The sequence below is a fragment of the Oncorhynchus mykiss genome, chromosome 21 (genome assembly GCF_057628025.1).
Source record: "Oncorhynchus mykiss isolate SJ-2025 chromosome 21, ASM5762802v1, whole genome shotgun sequence".
Taxonomy (NCBI): Eukaryota; Metazoa; Chordata; class Actinopteri; order Salmoniformes; family Salmonidae; genus Oncorhynchus; species Oncorhynchus mykiss.
Genome location: NC_143042.1, coordinates 48,102,501 through 48,115,466, shown reverse-complemented (window position 1 = coordinate 48,115,466; position 12,966 = coordinate 48,102,501). Strand labels below are relative to the sequence as shown.

The window sequence follows — 12,966 nt, the reverse complement described above, 5'->3', positions numbered from 1 at the left end:
AGAGTGGAGAGTAGAGTAGAGAGTAGAGTATAGAGTAGAGTATGGAGCAGAGTGGAGAGTAGAGTAGTACTGAGTGTGAGTAGAGTGGTGAGTTGTGTGTATTGTGATAATGTGTTACCCTGGCTCTAGCGTCCACCATGGCTCCGTTCCTCAGCAGACAGCGCACCACCTCCACCTGTCCTGCCCTGGATGCCATGTGTAGAGCAGTCTCCCCACGCTGCACACAACACACACCTGAATCAGGAGAAGCATACACGTGCACAGACGCACGCACGCACGCACACACGCGCGCACACACACACACACTCACATCCACTGTCCTGACGTTAACCCCCATCACTCACAATGTTGCTAACGTCAGGCGAGGCTCCGTTCTGTAGCAGCAGCAGGACGATGTTGAGGTGACCCATGAAGGCTGCTACGTGAACGGGAGTCAGGCCAGACTGGTGGGAGGGAGGGAGAGAGAGAGAGAGAGAGAGAGAGAGAGAGAGAGAGAGAGAGAGAGAGGGGGGGAGGGAGAGAGAGAGGGAGGGAGAGAGAGAGGGAGGGAGAGAGAGAGGGAGGGAGATAGAGAGAGACAGAGAGAGAGAGAGGGAGGGAGGGAGGGAGGGAGATAGAGAGAGAGGGAGGGAGGGAGGGAGATAGAGAGAGACAGAGAGGGAGGCGGGAGGGAGGGAGATAGAGAGGGAGGGAGACAGAGAGGGAGACAGAGAGGGAGACAGGGAGGGAGGGAGGGAGGGAGGGAGGGAGGGAGGGAGGGAGTTTTCATCATTACAAGGTATTATTACCACTCATGCATGTGAAGCCAGTTCTGGTCAAAACACAAGTCACTGGGACCCCACATCAACAGGACCCCACATCAACAGGACTGTACATCAACAGGACTGTACATCAACAGTGTTGAAGAGTAAAGGGGTGTGTGGATGCATGGTAAATAGTGTAATCTGGTGTAGTTGTACTTGTGTGTGTATATTGCCAAGCTTGTTGTAATGAAACAAGTTCTAACACACATATCTGTAGTGGCCAGACTGACCACAGTCTCCTACCTCTGTGATGGCCTGGATAGATGCTCCATACTTGACCAGCAGCTCCATCACCTTCACTCGGTTCTTCTTGCAGGCGATGTGCAGCGGGGTGAAACCATTCTGACAGACACACACACCAGACACATGATGTATGAAACACACCTACATACACATGTAGGGACATGTTGACATGTTGAGACATACATGAGAGGCCATCTTATTTTCACTCCAACACTTTGTTCTGTCTCTTTGAGACAAAATGGTCAAAATGGCCAGGAACCATATTGGCCTGCAGTAATGGTCCTTGTCATGACAGTCATTGTATTAGTGGGTATAGGAGCGTTTAGTATTACCAGTGCTCTAGCATTGGGGTTGGCCCTCTTGTCCAGCAGCAGCTTGGTGACTCTGTAGTGACCGCAGTGGGCGGCGACATGCAGCGCAGTCAGGTAGTCCAGGGTGACATCATCAACAGGCGCCTTGTGCTGCAGCAGGTGCTTGACACACTCAACGTGGTCACCCTGAGACGACATGTGGAGAGGAGACAGACCGTTCTACAGAGAGAGAGAGAAGATTGTCAGAGAGAGAGTGTGTGTGTGTGTGTGTGTGTGTGTGTGTGTGTGTGTGTGTGTGTGTGTGTGTGTGTGTGTGTGTACCTTGGTCCTGGCCAGCAAAGGTGCTCCTCTCTCCAGCAGTAGCTCCACTGCTGGGTCATGTCCACTCCTGGCTGCACAGTGTAGAGGTGTGAGGCCGTCCTGTAGAAAACACACACACAGATCCATACGGTTCATACATACAGTACCAGTGGAGGCTGCTGAGGGGAGGACAGCTCATAATAATGGCTGAAAAAGAGCGAATGGAATAGTATCAAACCATGTTTGATGTATTTAATACCATTCCATCTATTTCACTCCAGCTATTACCACAAGCCCATAATCCCCAATTAAGGTGACAAGCACACACACACACACACACACACACACACACACACACACAGCTCAAGGTCACCAGTGGTAGTATATTTTATAGTAGTTTATGTGTCGGGGGGCTAGGGTCAGTTTGTTATATCTGGAGTACTTCTCCTGTCCTATTCGGTGTCCCGTGTGAATTTAAGTGTGCTCTCTCTAATTCTCTCTTTCTCTCTTTCTTTCTCTCTCTTGGTAGACCTGAGCCCTAGGACCATGCCTCAGGACTACCTGACATGATGACTCCTTGCTGTCCCCAGTCCACCTGGCCGTGCTGCTGCTCCAGTTTCAACTGTTCTGCCTTATTATTATTGGACCATGCTGGTCATTTATGAACATTTGAACATCTTGACCATGTTCTGTTATAATCTCCACCCGGCACAGCCAGAAGAAGACTGGCCACCCCACATAGCCTGGTTCCTCTCTAGGTTTCTTCCTAGGTTTTGGCCTTTCTAGGGAGTTTTTCCTAGCCACCGTGCTTCTACACCTGCATTGCTTGATTTTTGGGGTTTTAGGCTGGGTTTCTGTACAGCACTTTGAGATATCAGCTGACATACGAAGGGCTATATAAATACATTTGATTTGATTTTGATTTGAACACATTTTTATTTTCAATGACGGCCCGCGAACAGTGGGTTAACTGCCTTGTTCAGGGGAACAGTGGGTTAACTGCCTTGTTCAGGGGAACAGTGGGTTAACTGCCTTGTTCAGGGGAACAGTGGGTTAACTGCCTTGTTCAGGGGAACAGTGGGTTAACTGCCTTGTTCAGGGGAACAGTGGGTTAACTGCCTTGTTCAGGGGAACAGTGGGTTAACTGCCTTGTTCAGGGGCAGAACGACAGATTTTTACTTTGTCAGCTCGGGTATTCAATCTTGCAACCTTTCGGTTACTAGTCCAACACTCTAACCACCAGGTTACCTGCTGCCCCAGGTAGCCTAGTATGCACTATGTTACCTTCCTGCCCCAGGTAGCCTAGTGGTTAGGTCACAGCACTGATGGCATGTCCATCTAAGGGGTGTTGGTTCCATTCCCTGGTGAATACACTGCAGACTGAAGCTCATTGATCCACAGCGGACTTACATTACTCACGTACCCTGAGTATCTTGGTCGATGTCTATCAGCAGTGGACCAAAGGCTTAGTTAAATACATTACCATGTGAAACCGTGAAGATCCAACAGGCAGAACGAACACAGTATCCCCTGTATCCCTCAAATCAGCTGTTTAATAAAACACGAGGACGGACCTGCTGTTAGGTGAGGGTTTAGTTGTTGTTGTTGTTGTGGAGGTTGTTTACAAGTAAACACACACAGGCTTTATTCTATTATCCAATCTGCCAGCCAGTACAGAGGTTTTCCTGATTAAACTGTTATCGCAGAATATTATAGTGGAGTTATGATGGTGATTAAACAGACTGTTGTAGTAGAATATTATAGTGGAGTTATGATGGTGATTAAACAGACTGTTGTAGTAGAATATTATAGTGGAGAATGTGATAACTGATACCCTGTCCCACACTGACCCATCTGTTGCAATTACACAGCTGTGCTATAGCCTCGGATTCGTCCCAAATGGCACCCTATTCCCTATACAGTTGCACTACTTTTAACCAGAACCATATGGATCCTGGTCAAAAGTAGTGCACTATATAGGGAATAGGGTGCCATTGGTTCCTGGTCTATAGTAGTGTACCATATAGGGAATAGGGTACTCTATACCAACATGATGATATTATGGTTGTTCTAATCACATAATCCCCCCCTTGGGTTGTGCCGTGGCGGAGATCTTGTGGGCTATACTCGGCCTTGTCTCAGGATTGTAAATTGGTGGTTGAAGATATCCCTCTAGTGGTGTGGGGGCTGTGCTTTGGCAAAGTGGGTGGGGTTACAGTATATACTGCCTGTTTGGCCCTGTCCGGGGTTACGGGGCCACAGTGTCTCCCAACCCCTCCTGTCTAAGCCTCCAGTATTTATGCTGCAGTAGTTTGTGTCAGGGGGCTAGGGTTAGTCTGTTATATCTGGAGTATTGCTCCTGTCTTATCCGGTGTCCTGTGTGAATGTAAGTATGCTCTCTCTAATTCTCTCTCTCTTTTTCTCTCTTCCTCTCTTTCTTTCTCTCTCTCGGAGGACCTGAGTCCTAGGACCATGCGTCAGGACTACCTAGCATGATGACTCCTTGCTGTCCCCAGTCCCCCTGGCCGTGCTGCTGCTCCAGTTTCAACTGTTCTGCCAGCAGCGATGGAACCCTGACCTGTTCACCGGACGTGCTTCCTGTCCCAGACCTGATGTTTTCAACTCTCTAGAGACAGCAGGAGCGGTAGAGATACTCTGAATGATCGGCTATGAAAAGCCAACTGACATTTACCCCTAAGGTGCTGCTGACCTGTTGCACCCTCGACAACCACTGGGATTATTATTATTTAACCCTGCTGGTCATCTATGAACATTTGAACATCTTGACCATGTTCTGTTATCGCCACCCCTCATAGCCTGGTTCCTCTCTAGGTTTCTTCCGAGGTTCCGGCCTTTCTAGGGAGTTTCTCCTAGCCACCGTGCTTCAACACCTGCATTGCTTGCTGTTTGGGGTTTTAGGCTGGGTTTCTGTACAGCACTTTGTGACATCAGCTGACGTAAGATGGGCTTTATAAATACATGTGATTGATTGATTGATTGAATCCACCTATGATATCATATCAACGTTATGTATCATTATGTAATATGATATATGGATGGATAGTATATTAAGGGCCCAAATGGGTGCTGTAATGCACCGAGCAGAAGAACACTGCTGTTATCTGACGTTAATTGGACGTTATAGGGACGTTAGGATCCAATCGCATTATCTTTCTGTGCAATATTTACATTAACTCTGGACAAATATTTCCTCCAAACACCGGCTTCTCGGGCAGTATCACTTTTTACAACAGGTTACCAACATATTCAAATAATGATTGACATATTTGTATTAAAAAAAACGTTATTATGATTAATTTATTCATATTATTTCATCCTTCCACAAGATATAGCCCCGATACAAATCTAGGTTTGCTACCCAAGCCGGTTGGTCGTTTGTTCTATCGATTCGGTTGCAAGAGTCGTTCAGACTTTTTGTTCTGTATCTACGGACGTGACCCAGTCATTCGTTCTAAATGTTCCTTTGCCATACTGGCTGGCAACGTTCTTATCCCTTCGCTAGCAAGCCAACTACGGCTAACTTACAGTCACATCAAACAGGCCAGCCAGAATGACAACATAGTAGCTGCATTTGCATTTGTTTAAGCTGTTTTCTAGTGACATTTATTTGGATTCATCCATAACAATGAGCTAATGAGGCGCGATTTCACCTGGCATAGAAAATGTGCTCACTCGTCAGGACATTGTTGTTCAGAGGATCTAGCCAACAACTCAAACACAATCACTTCAAACTGAAGCTGGAAAGACGACAAACTAGCTGCACTTCGTTACGTTTGACCTGTTTTCTATTGATATTTCTTTGTATATATACATATAAATGATGCTGGAAAGACGACAAACTAGCTGCACTTCCTTACGTTTGACCTGTTTTCTATTGATATTTCTTTGTATATATACATAAAAATGATGCTGGAAAGACGACAAACTAGCTGCACTTCCTTACGTTTGACCTGTTTTCTATTGATATTTCTTTGTATATATACATAAATTGATGCCAGCTGATTCATGATTTCAACAGGCTGAGAAACGCTGCCTGTCTGTCTAACATGGTCCAAACACACCAAGAGAGTCGTGAAGAGGGCACGACAAAACCTATCCCCCCACAGGAGACTGAAAAGATTTGGCATGGGTCCTCAGATCCTCAAAATGTTTTACAGCTGCACCATCGAGAGCATCACTGCCTGGTATGGCAACTGCTCGGCCTCCGACCGCAAGGCACTACAGAGGGTAGTGCGTACGGCCTAGTACATAACCAGGACCAAGGTTCCTGCCATCCAGGACCTCTATACCAGGCAATGTCAGAGGAAGGCCCTAAAAATTGTCAAAGACTCCAGACACCCAAGTCATAGACTGTTCTCTCTGCTACCGCACGGCAAGCAATACCAGTGCAACCAAAGTCTAGGTCCAGGAGGCTTCTAAACAGCTTCTTCCCGCAAGCCATAAGATTCATGAACATCTAATCAAATGGCTACCCAGACTATTTGCATTGCCCACCCCCCACCCCCTTCTACGCTGCTGCTACTCTCTGTTATTATCTATGCATAGTCACTTTAATAACTTTAATACATATTACCTCAATTACCTCTACAACGGTGCCCCTTGTATATAGCACAGCTATTGTTATTTACTGCTGCTCTTTAATTATTTGTTCTTCTTACCTCTTACTTTTTTTATAGGTATTTTCTTAAAACTGCATTGTTGGTTAAGGGCTTGTAAGTAATACTTTCAAGGTAAAGTCTACACCTGTTGTATTCGGTACATTTAAACCTGTACGCTCTCGTTGTCTAGCCCTCGCTTCATACTCGTCGCCACACCCACTGGCTACATGTCATCTACAAGACCCTGCTAGGTAAAGTCCCCCCTTATCTCAGCTCGCTAGTCACCATAGCATCACCCACCTGTAGCACACGCTCCAGCAGGTATATCTCTCTGGTCACCCTCAAAACCAATTCTTCCTTTGGCCGCCTCTCCTTCCAGTTCTCTGCTGCCAATGACTGGAACGAACTACAAAAATCTCTGAAACTGGAAACACTTACTGTATCTCCCTCACTAGCTTTAAGCACCAGCTGTCAGAGAAGCTCACAGATTACTGCACCTGTACATAGCCACTCTATAATTTAGCCCAAACAACAACCTCTCCCCCTACTGTATTTATTTATTTTTGCTCCTTTGCACCCCATTATTTCCATCTCTACTTTGCACATTCTTCCACTGCAAATCTACCATTCCAGTGTTTTACTTGCTATATTGTATTTACTTACCTTTTTTTTGCCTTTACCTCCCTTATCTCACCTCATTTGCTCACATTGTATATAGACTTGTTTATACTGTATTATTGACTGTATGTTTGTTTTACTCCATGTGTAACTCTGTGTTGTTGTATGTGTCGCACTGTTTTGCTTTATCTTGGCCAGGTCGCAATTGTAAATGAGAACTTGTTCTCAACTTGCCTACCTGGTTAAATAAAGGTGAAATAAATAAATAAATGAAATAAAATGTGATTTGATTTGTCTGGCTAGTCCCGACTCCCAACACGTTCATTACTATGGGACAGCTGGAGATCTAATTTGAATATTGAAACAATGTTGGAAATGTCAGAGAGACAAACAACAAGGTTTATACAAATCTCCACTGTTGAAAACTAAATGTTATTCTAAAAGAAATGTGAGATAATGTCTAGATGCTTTTTTATAAATTGCCTGGCTGGGTTGATGAGACAGTGGATTGCGAAGTGTTAGGAATTTTATGAATAATGGCTAAACAATATTTACATTTTAAATAGAACTATAACTAATTAAACTACTATGTTTTATTATATCTGATTTATAAATACCATTCCAGCTAGGTTGGGGAGGAAATGGATTGTGGGTTTTAAGTAAGCAGAAAGGATCGTTAACCTATGGTTGAACCGACTCAACTTAGCTCTGGGATGTTTAGATAAGGCAGCGAGTGTTTTCCTGGGTTTTCCATTATCTGGAGCTGTCTTCTAAATAGTGATGGATGAAGGTGAAGATTCCAGAAGTGAATCTTGATAAGTGTGTGTCTGGAGTGAGCGAGCGAGGGGGTTGGAATAAACTTTTGAACCTGTTTTGTCCTGGTCGATAGGAGGAAGGACATTTTATTACCTATGACGTCATATTTTGTATATAAACTGTTGTTCGTGGTTTCATGGCAGCGCGCTCCGAGAATAAATACTATTATCTAATTATGATAAGACTGGTCTCTGTCTATTTTATGCAAATAGGAATCTTACAAATTCTTATAAAATAGACTGAATGATTTAATTAATGTACACATATGTACACACATATGAAATTCCTATGACAGGAGTCAGATGGAACAGAGTAAATAGGCATTTAAAAGTCATAGATTTAGCCAGTGGTAACTTGCGGAATAGACACCAACTGAAATGCAGTTTTAACCAATCAGCATTCAGGACTAGCCCCACCCGTTGTATAATAGGATTCAAAACCTTGGTAATAGACACAAATATCAATAGCATAATTTTAAAAAGGACGATTTCTGACACGAAATATGGATTGTTTGATGGAGGTATAGTGATGGAGTGATTTGAGAGAGGAGGGAGAGTGGTTTTTGCCCTAAATTAATTCAGTAAGCTGACTGAGCAGCAAAACGGCCAAGGACACAGGAATAACAGCGGGTCAAAATGGAGGGCGTTAGGCTCAACAAGTTATTCTCTAGTGGGATAGCTGTAAATACATTGATCTGCAGCTCTCACTCACACACACACACACATCCAGCAGCTATGCAGTACACCAACATACTCACTGACCCTCTCTCATACTGATCAATACATCCCACATACAGTCCATACTCACTGACCCTCTCTCATACTGATCAATACATCCCACATACAGTCCACACTTACTGACCCTCTCTCATACTGATCAATACATCCCACATACAGTCCACACTCACTGACCCTCTCTCATACTGATCAATACATCCCACATACAGTCCACACTCACTGACCCTCTCTCATACTGATCAATACATCCCACATACAGTCCACACTCACTGACCCTCTCTCATACTGATCAATACATCCCACATACAGTCCACACTCACTGACCCTCTCTCATACTGATCAATACATCCCACATACAGTCCACACTCACTGACCCTCTCTCATACTGATCAATACATCCCACATACAGTCCACACTCACTGACCCTCTCTCATACTGATCAATACATCCCACATACAGTCCACACTCACTGACCCTCTCTCATACTGATCAATACATCCTACATACAGTCCACACTCACTGACCCTCTCTCATACTGATCAATACATCCCACATACAGTCCACACTCACTGACCCTCTCTCATACTGATCAATACATCCCACACACAGTCCACACTCACTGACCCTCTCTCATACTGATCAATACATCCTACATACAGTCCACACTCACTGATCCTCTCTCATACTGATCAATACATCCCACATACAGTCCACACTCACTGACCCTCTCTCATACTGATCACTACATCCCACATACAGTCCACACTCACTGACCCTCTCTCATACTGATCAATACATCCCACATACAGTCCACACTCACTGACCCTCTCTCATACTGATCAATACATCCCACATACAGTCCACACTCACTGACCCTCTCTCATACTGATCAATACATCCCACATACAGTCCACACTCACTGACCCTCTCTCATACTGATCAATACATCCCACATACAGTCCACACTCACTGACCCTCTCTCATACTGATCAATACATCCCACACACAGTCCACACTCACTGACCCTCTCTCATACTGATCAATACATCCCACATACAGTCCACACTCACTGACCCTCTCTCATACTGATCAATACATCCCACATACAGTCCACACTCACTGACCCTCTCTCATACTGATCAATACATCCTACATACAGTCCACACTCACTGACCCTCTCTCATACTGATCAATACATCCCACATACAGTCCACACTCACTGACCCTCTCTCATACTGATCAATACATCCCACATACAGTCCACACTCACTGACCCTCTCTCATACTGATCAATACATCCCACACACAGTCCACACTCACTGACCCTCTCTCATACTGATACATACATCCTACATGCAGTCCACACTCACTGATCCTCTCTCATACTGATCAATACATCCCACATACAGTCCACACTCACTGACCCTCTCTCATACTGATCAATACATCCCACATACAGTCCACACTCACTGACCCTCTCTCATACTGATCAATACATCCTACACCCACATACAGTGTTGACAGTGGGCACACTTATACAGTACTTATACACTACACACACACACGCACCGTTGGGATCACTACGCTAAGACTAGGGTAAGTCCACACACACACACACACACACACACACACACACACACACACACACACACACACACACACACACACATCTGAGATGACAGTGTTGTTAACAAAATGCTAAGCTTGTGTTTCAATATATTTATTTAATATCATTTGCGATTTTCATGAATAGGAAACGTTACGTTATGATAATGAGCTTGAGGCTATGATTGAGGCTATGTGTGTGTGTGTGTGTGTGTGGACTTACCCTAGTCTTAGCGTAGTGATCCCAACGGTGTGTGTGTGTGTGTGTGTACTTACCCTAGTCTTAGCGTCGATCTGAGACCCCCTGTCCAGTAGGAGGCGCACCATGTTAGTGTTACCACGCTTGGAGGCCACGTGGAGGGGAGTGATCCCATTCTGAAACACATAGAACACAATGGAAGACACGTTCAAAATCGAAATAAACAAATGAACTAATGGTAACGGTGACTGACCACATTCAGTTCAAATTTGCACATCCACGGCATTCAAACGAGGCTGCAATGAAAACGAATGTAGCGACTGTAGCGACAGTGTGAACTACGTTTCTATTCAAGCGTTGATTGACATGGTAACGGCCCGATAGTATTGGAGAAAAGTTTTTTAAAAACGGACCCCTCTGACGCTGTACGATAAATTGTGACGTGTCATGACATAACGTAGAGCATTCATTATGCCACTCATTCTGTGTCATACAGCCTCTTTCCACCAGGTGTGGCGCTTCTCTTGCAGATTAAAAACAAGAAAAGGACAGGGTCAGGGTTAAAGGGGATACCTGGTCAGTTGTACAACTGAATGCATTCATTTTTTGCGTCATCACTGCAAGCCATCATGGCGCTCAAAAGCCGCGACAGCCGCTGTTTACTTCTGAAGATCACTTTAGAGCCGCCCTAAAAAACCCATTCAAGTTCCACACAAACCTTCAAACAGGTATGTAATGACACATTATATAAACTCTTTATAGTGTTTTATTTACATTTTAGAGGTGATAAGTTGGACAGATCGGGTGAAAAAAAGCTGTTTCCCAACTAGACATATCTCCCCCTTTCACTATCACGCAGTAGGTTTCACTTCCCCACCCGCCATTTTTAAAAAGACCCAACAGAGCTGTTTGCTTTCCTCAGTCATGCAGAGACGGGCAACATGAAGGTCTCGTCATGGATTTTGCTGGAAAGGGAGAAATTGTGCTTTACAATGTTATTCATATTACAGTTGACCTGGAAGTATTACGTTTTTTGGGGCGCTAAAATAAGGTCAATTGTACGGAACAGCGCTATGTAAAAAAGTGCGTTAGTTACCGTCATATAATCAAAATACTACTGTATACAGTTGGTGTTGTCACAAGGCCAGAACACAGTTTCTATTATGTTTAATGTTATCTAATATGCCTCAATGTATTTCCCTGCTGGGACAATAAAGTTTGAATTGAATTGAATTGCTGACAATGGCTTCCTGTTCATTCATCCTCTTAGGATGTGTTCTGTTGTCTTGGCGTCCGGCCACTCCTCTGCTGTCTGTGAAATCCTGACAATGTGAAAGCTGATCGCCTGGCCCAAAGAACTGCGGGACACACAGCTTGTGAGGATGACTGTGACTAAAAACACTTGAGAAAGTGTGACATAGCAGAAATGACAGGGGTTTTGAGAGTTACGTTTCTGCAAATTAAAGGATTCTCACACACACACACACACACACACACACACACACACACACACACACACACACACACACACACACACACACACACACACACACACACACACACACATCTGAGATGACAGTGTTGTTAACAAAATGCTAAGCTTGTGTTTCAATATATTTACAGTCTACACACAGTCTGAGAGTTAAGAAGAGTACTGCTTGAGTCTGTGACCTTAAAGTAACCTTTCAGCTTGATCAGAACACTGTCCATGTCTCTGCCTTAAAAAAAAAAAGATAGGCTCAACTCCTAAAAAAAGATAGGCTTTCCCCCATTCTCCTGGTTCCTCTCGTCTGTCTGAGTGGTTGTACAGTACAGTACAGTACGTCTTCCCTTGAGTGACTGATGGAGAAACATTGACATGATGATTCAGAGAAAAGGGGAAGTGCTCAGGCGGATGGCGTCATTGTCCTAGAAAGCATATAATTAGCAGACTGTGGGTTCCTAAAGAGCAACACACTCTACTCGCTCAGAGTGTATTTTAAAGTCTCCTGTTGTTTATGGCTCTTGGACTCTGTGCAGGGTTGGCACAATGTGTGGGCAGCCCTTCCTATTACCTACAAACTGTGCACTAGTCCCAGTAAAGGTCTATATTAATGGTGCCCAGGACCTTGTGGCATAATGGAGGCACAGCTGACTCCAGATCAGAAGGTAGAGGTAATGGTGCCTAAGACTTTGTGGCACAATGGTAGCACAGCTGACTCCAGATCAGAAAGTAGAGGTAATGGTACACTACTCACCCTGGCTGTGAAGTCCACAGCTGCCCCACGGTTCAGCAGTAATGTGGACACGTTCACGTTTCCATAGTGGGCAGCGATATGCAGTGGCGTGAATCCACTCTGTAACACAGGGGGGCGGACACAGAGAGCGGGAGGGAGAGAGAGAGACAGAGTGGGTTAGATAGTAGCCTCATTCATGACCCCAAAATCTGACCCTTCACCCTTGACCTCCACCATCCCAGCATGCAGCAGTCGCATCACGTCAACAAAAAGAAAGAAACAAAAGGAAATGAACAGTCAAAATATTTTTAAAAAATTGAAGAGGGAGGAAACCAAAGAGAGGAAGGGAAGGAAAGAAATCTTAAAATTCAGTTTCAGAAAATCATGATTCGATTACGAACGTACACACAAATTCTGTAGTGTACGCATACACACAAACACAAACTCAGAAAGATCTCCACCATGCAACTGGTGATCCTACAGTCTGAACAAAATAGAA

At 44.5% G+C, this 12,966-nt stretch overlaps 1 protein-coding gene across 5 annotated transcripts in view; it reads right to left on the bottom strand.

The window, feature by feature from the left end:
- The window catches only part of LOC110500727 (ankyrin 2b, neuronal), a 301,703-nt gene that overhangs the window by 87,380 nt on the left and 201,357 nt on the right, over positions 1 to 12,966 (bottom strand). For all 5 annotated transcript variants that reach the window (XM_090214820.1, XM_090214817.1, XM_036958190.2 and 2 more), the window contains exons 7-13: positions 12,489 to 12,587; positions 10,329 to 10,427; positions 1,679 to 1,777; positions 1,379 to 1,576; positions 1,047 to 1,145; positions 345 to 443; positions 119 to 217 (exon numbers count right to left, since the gene is read on the bottom strand). In XM_090214820.1, coding sequence (XP_090070946.1) covers positions 119 to 217; positions 345 to 443; positions 1,047 to 1,145; positions 1,379 to 1,576; positions 1,679 to 1,777; positions 10,329 to 10,427; positions 12,489 to 12,587 — 792 coding nt within the window. The remainder of the gene's footprint in view (positions 1 to 118; positions 218 to 344; positions 444 to 1,046; positions 1,146 to 1,378; positions 1,577 to 1,678; positions 1,778 to 10,328; positions 10,428 to 12,488; positions 12,588 to 12,966) is intronic.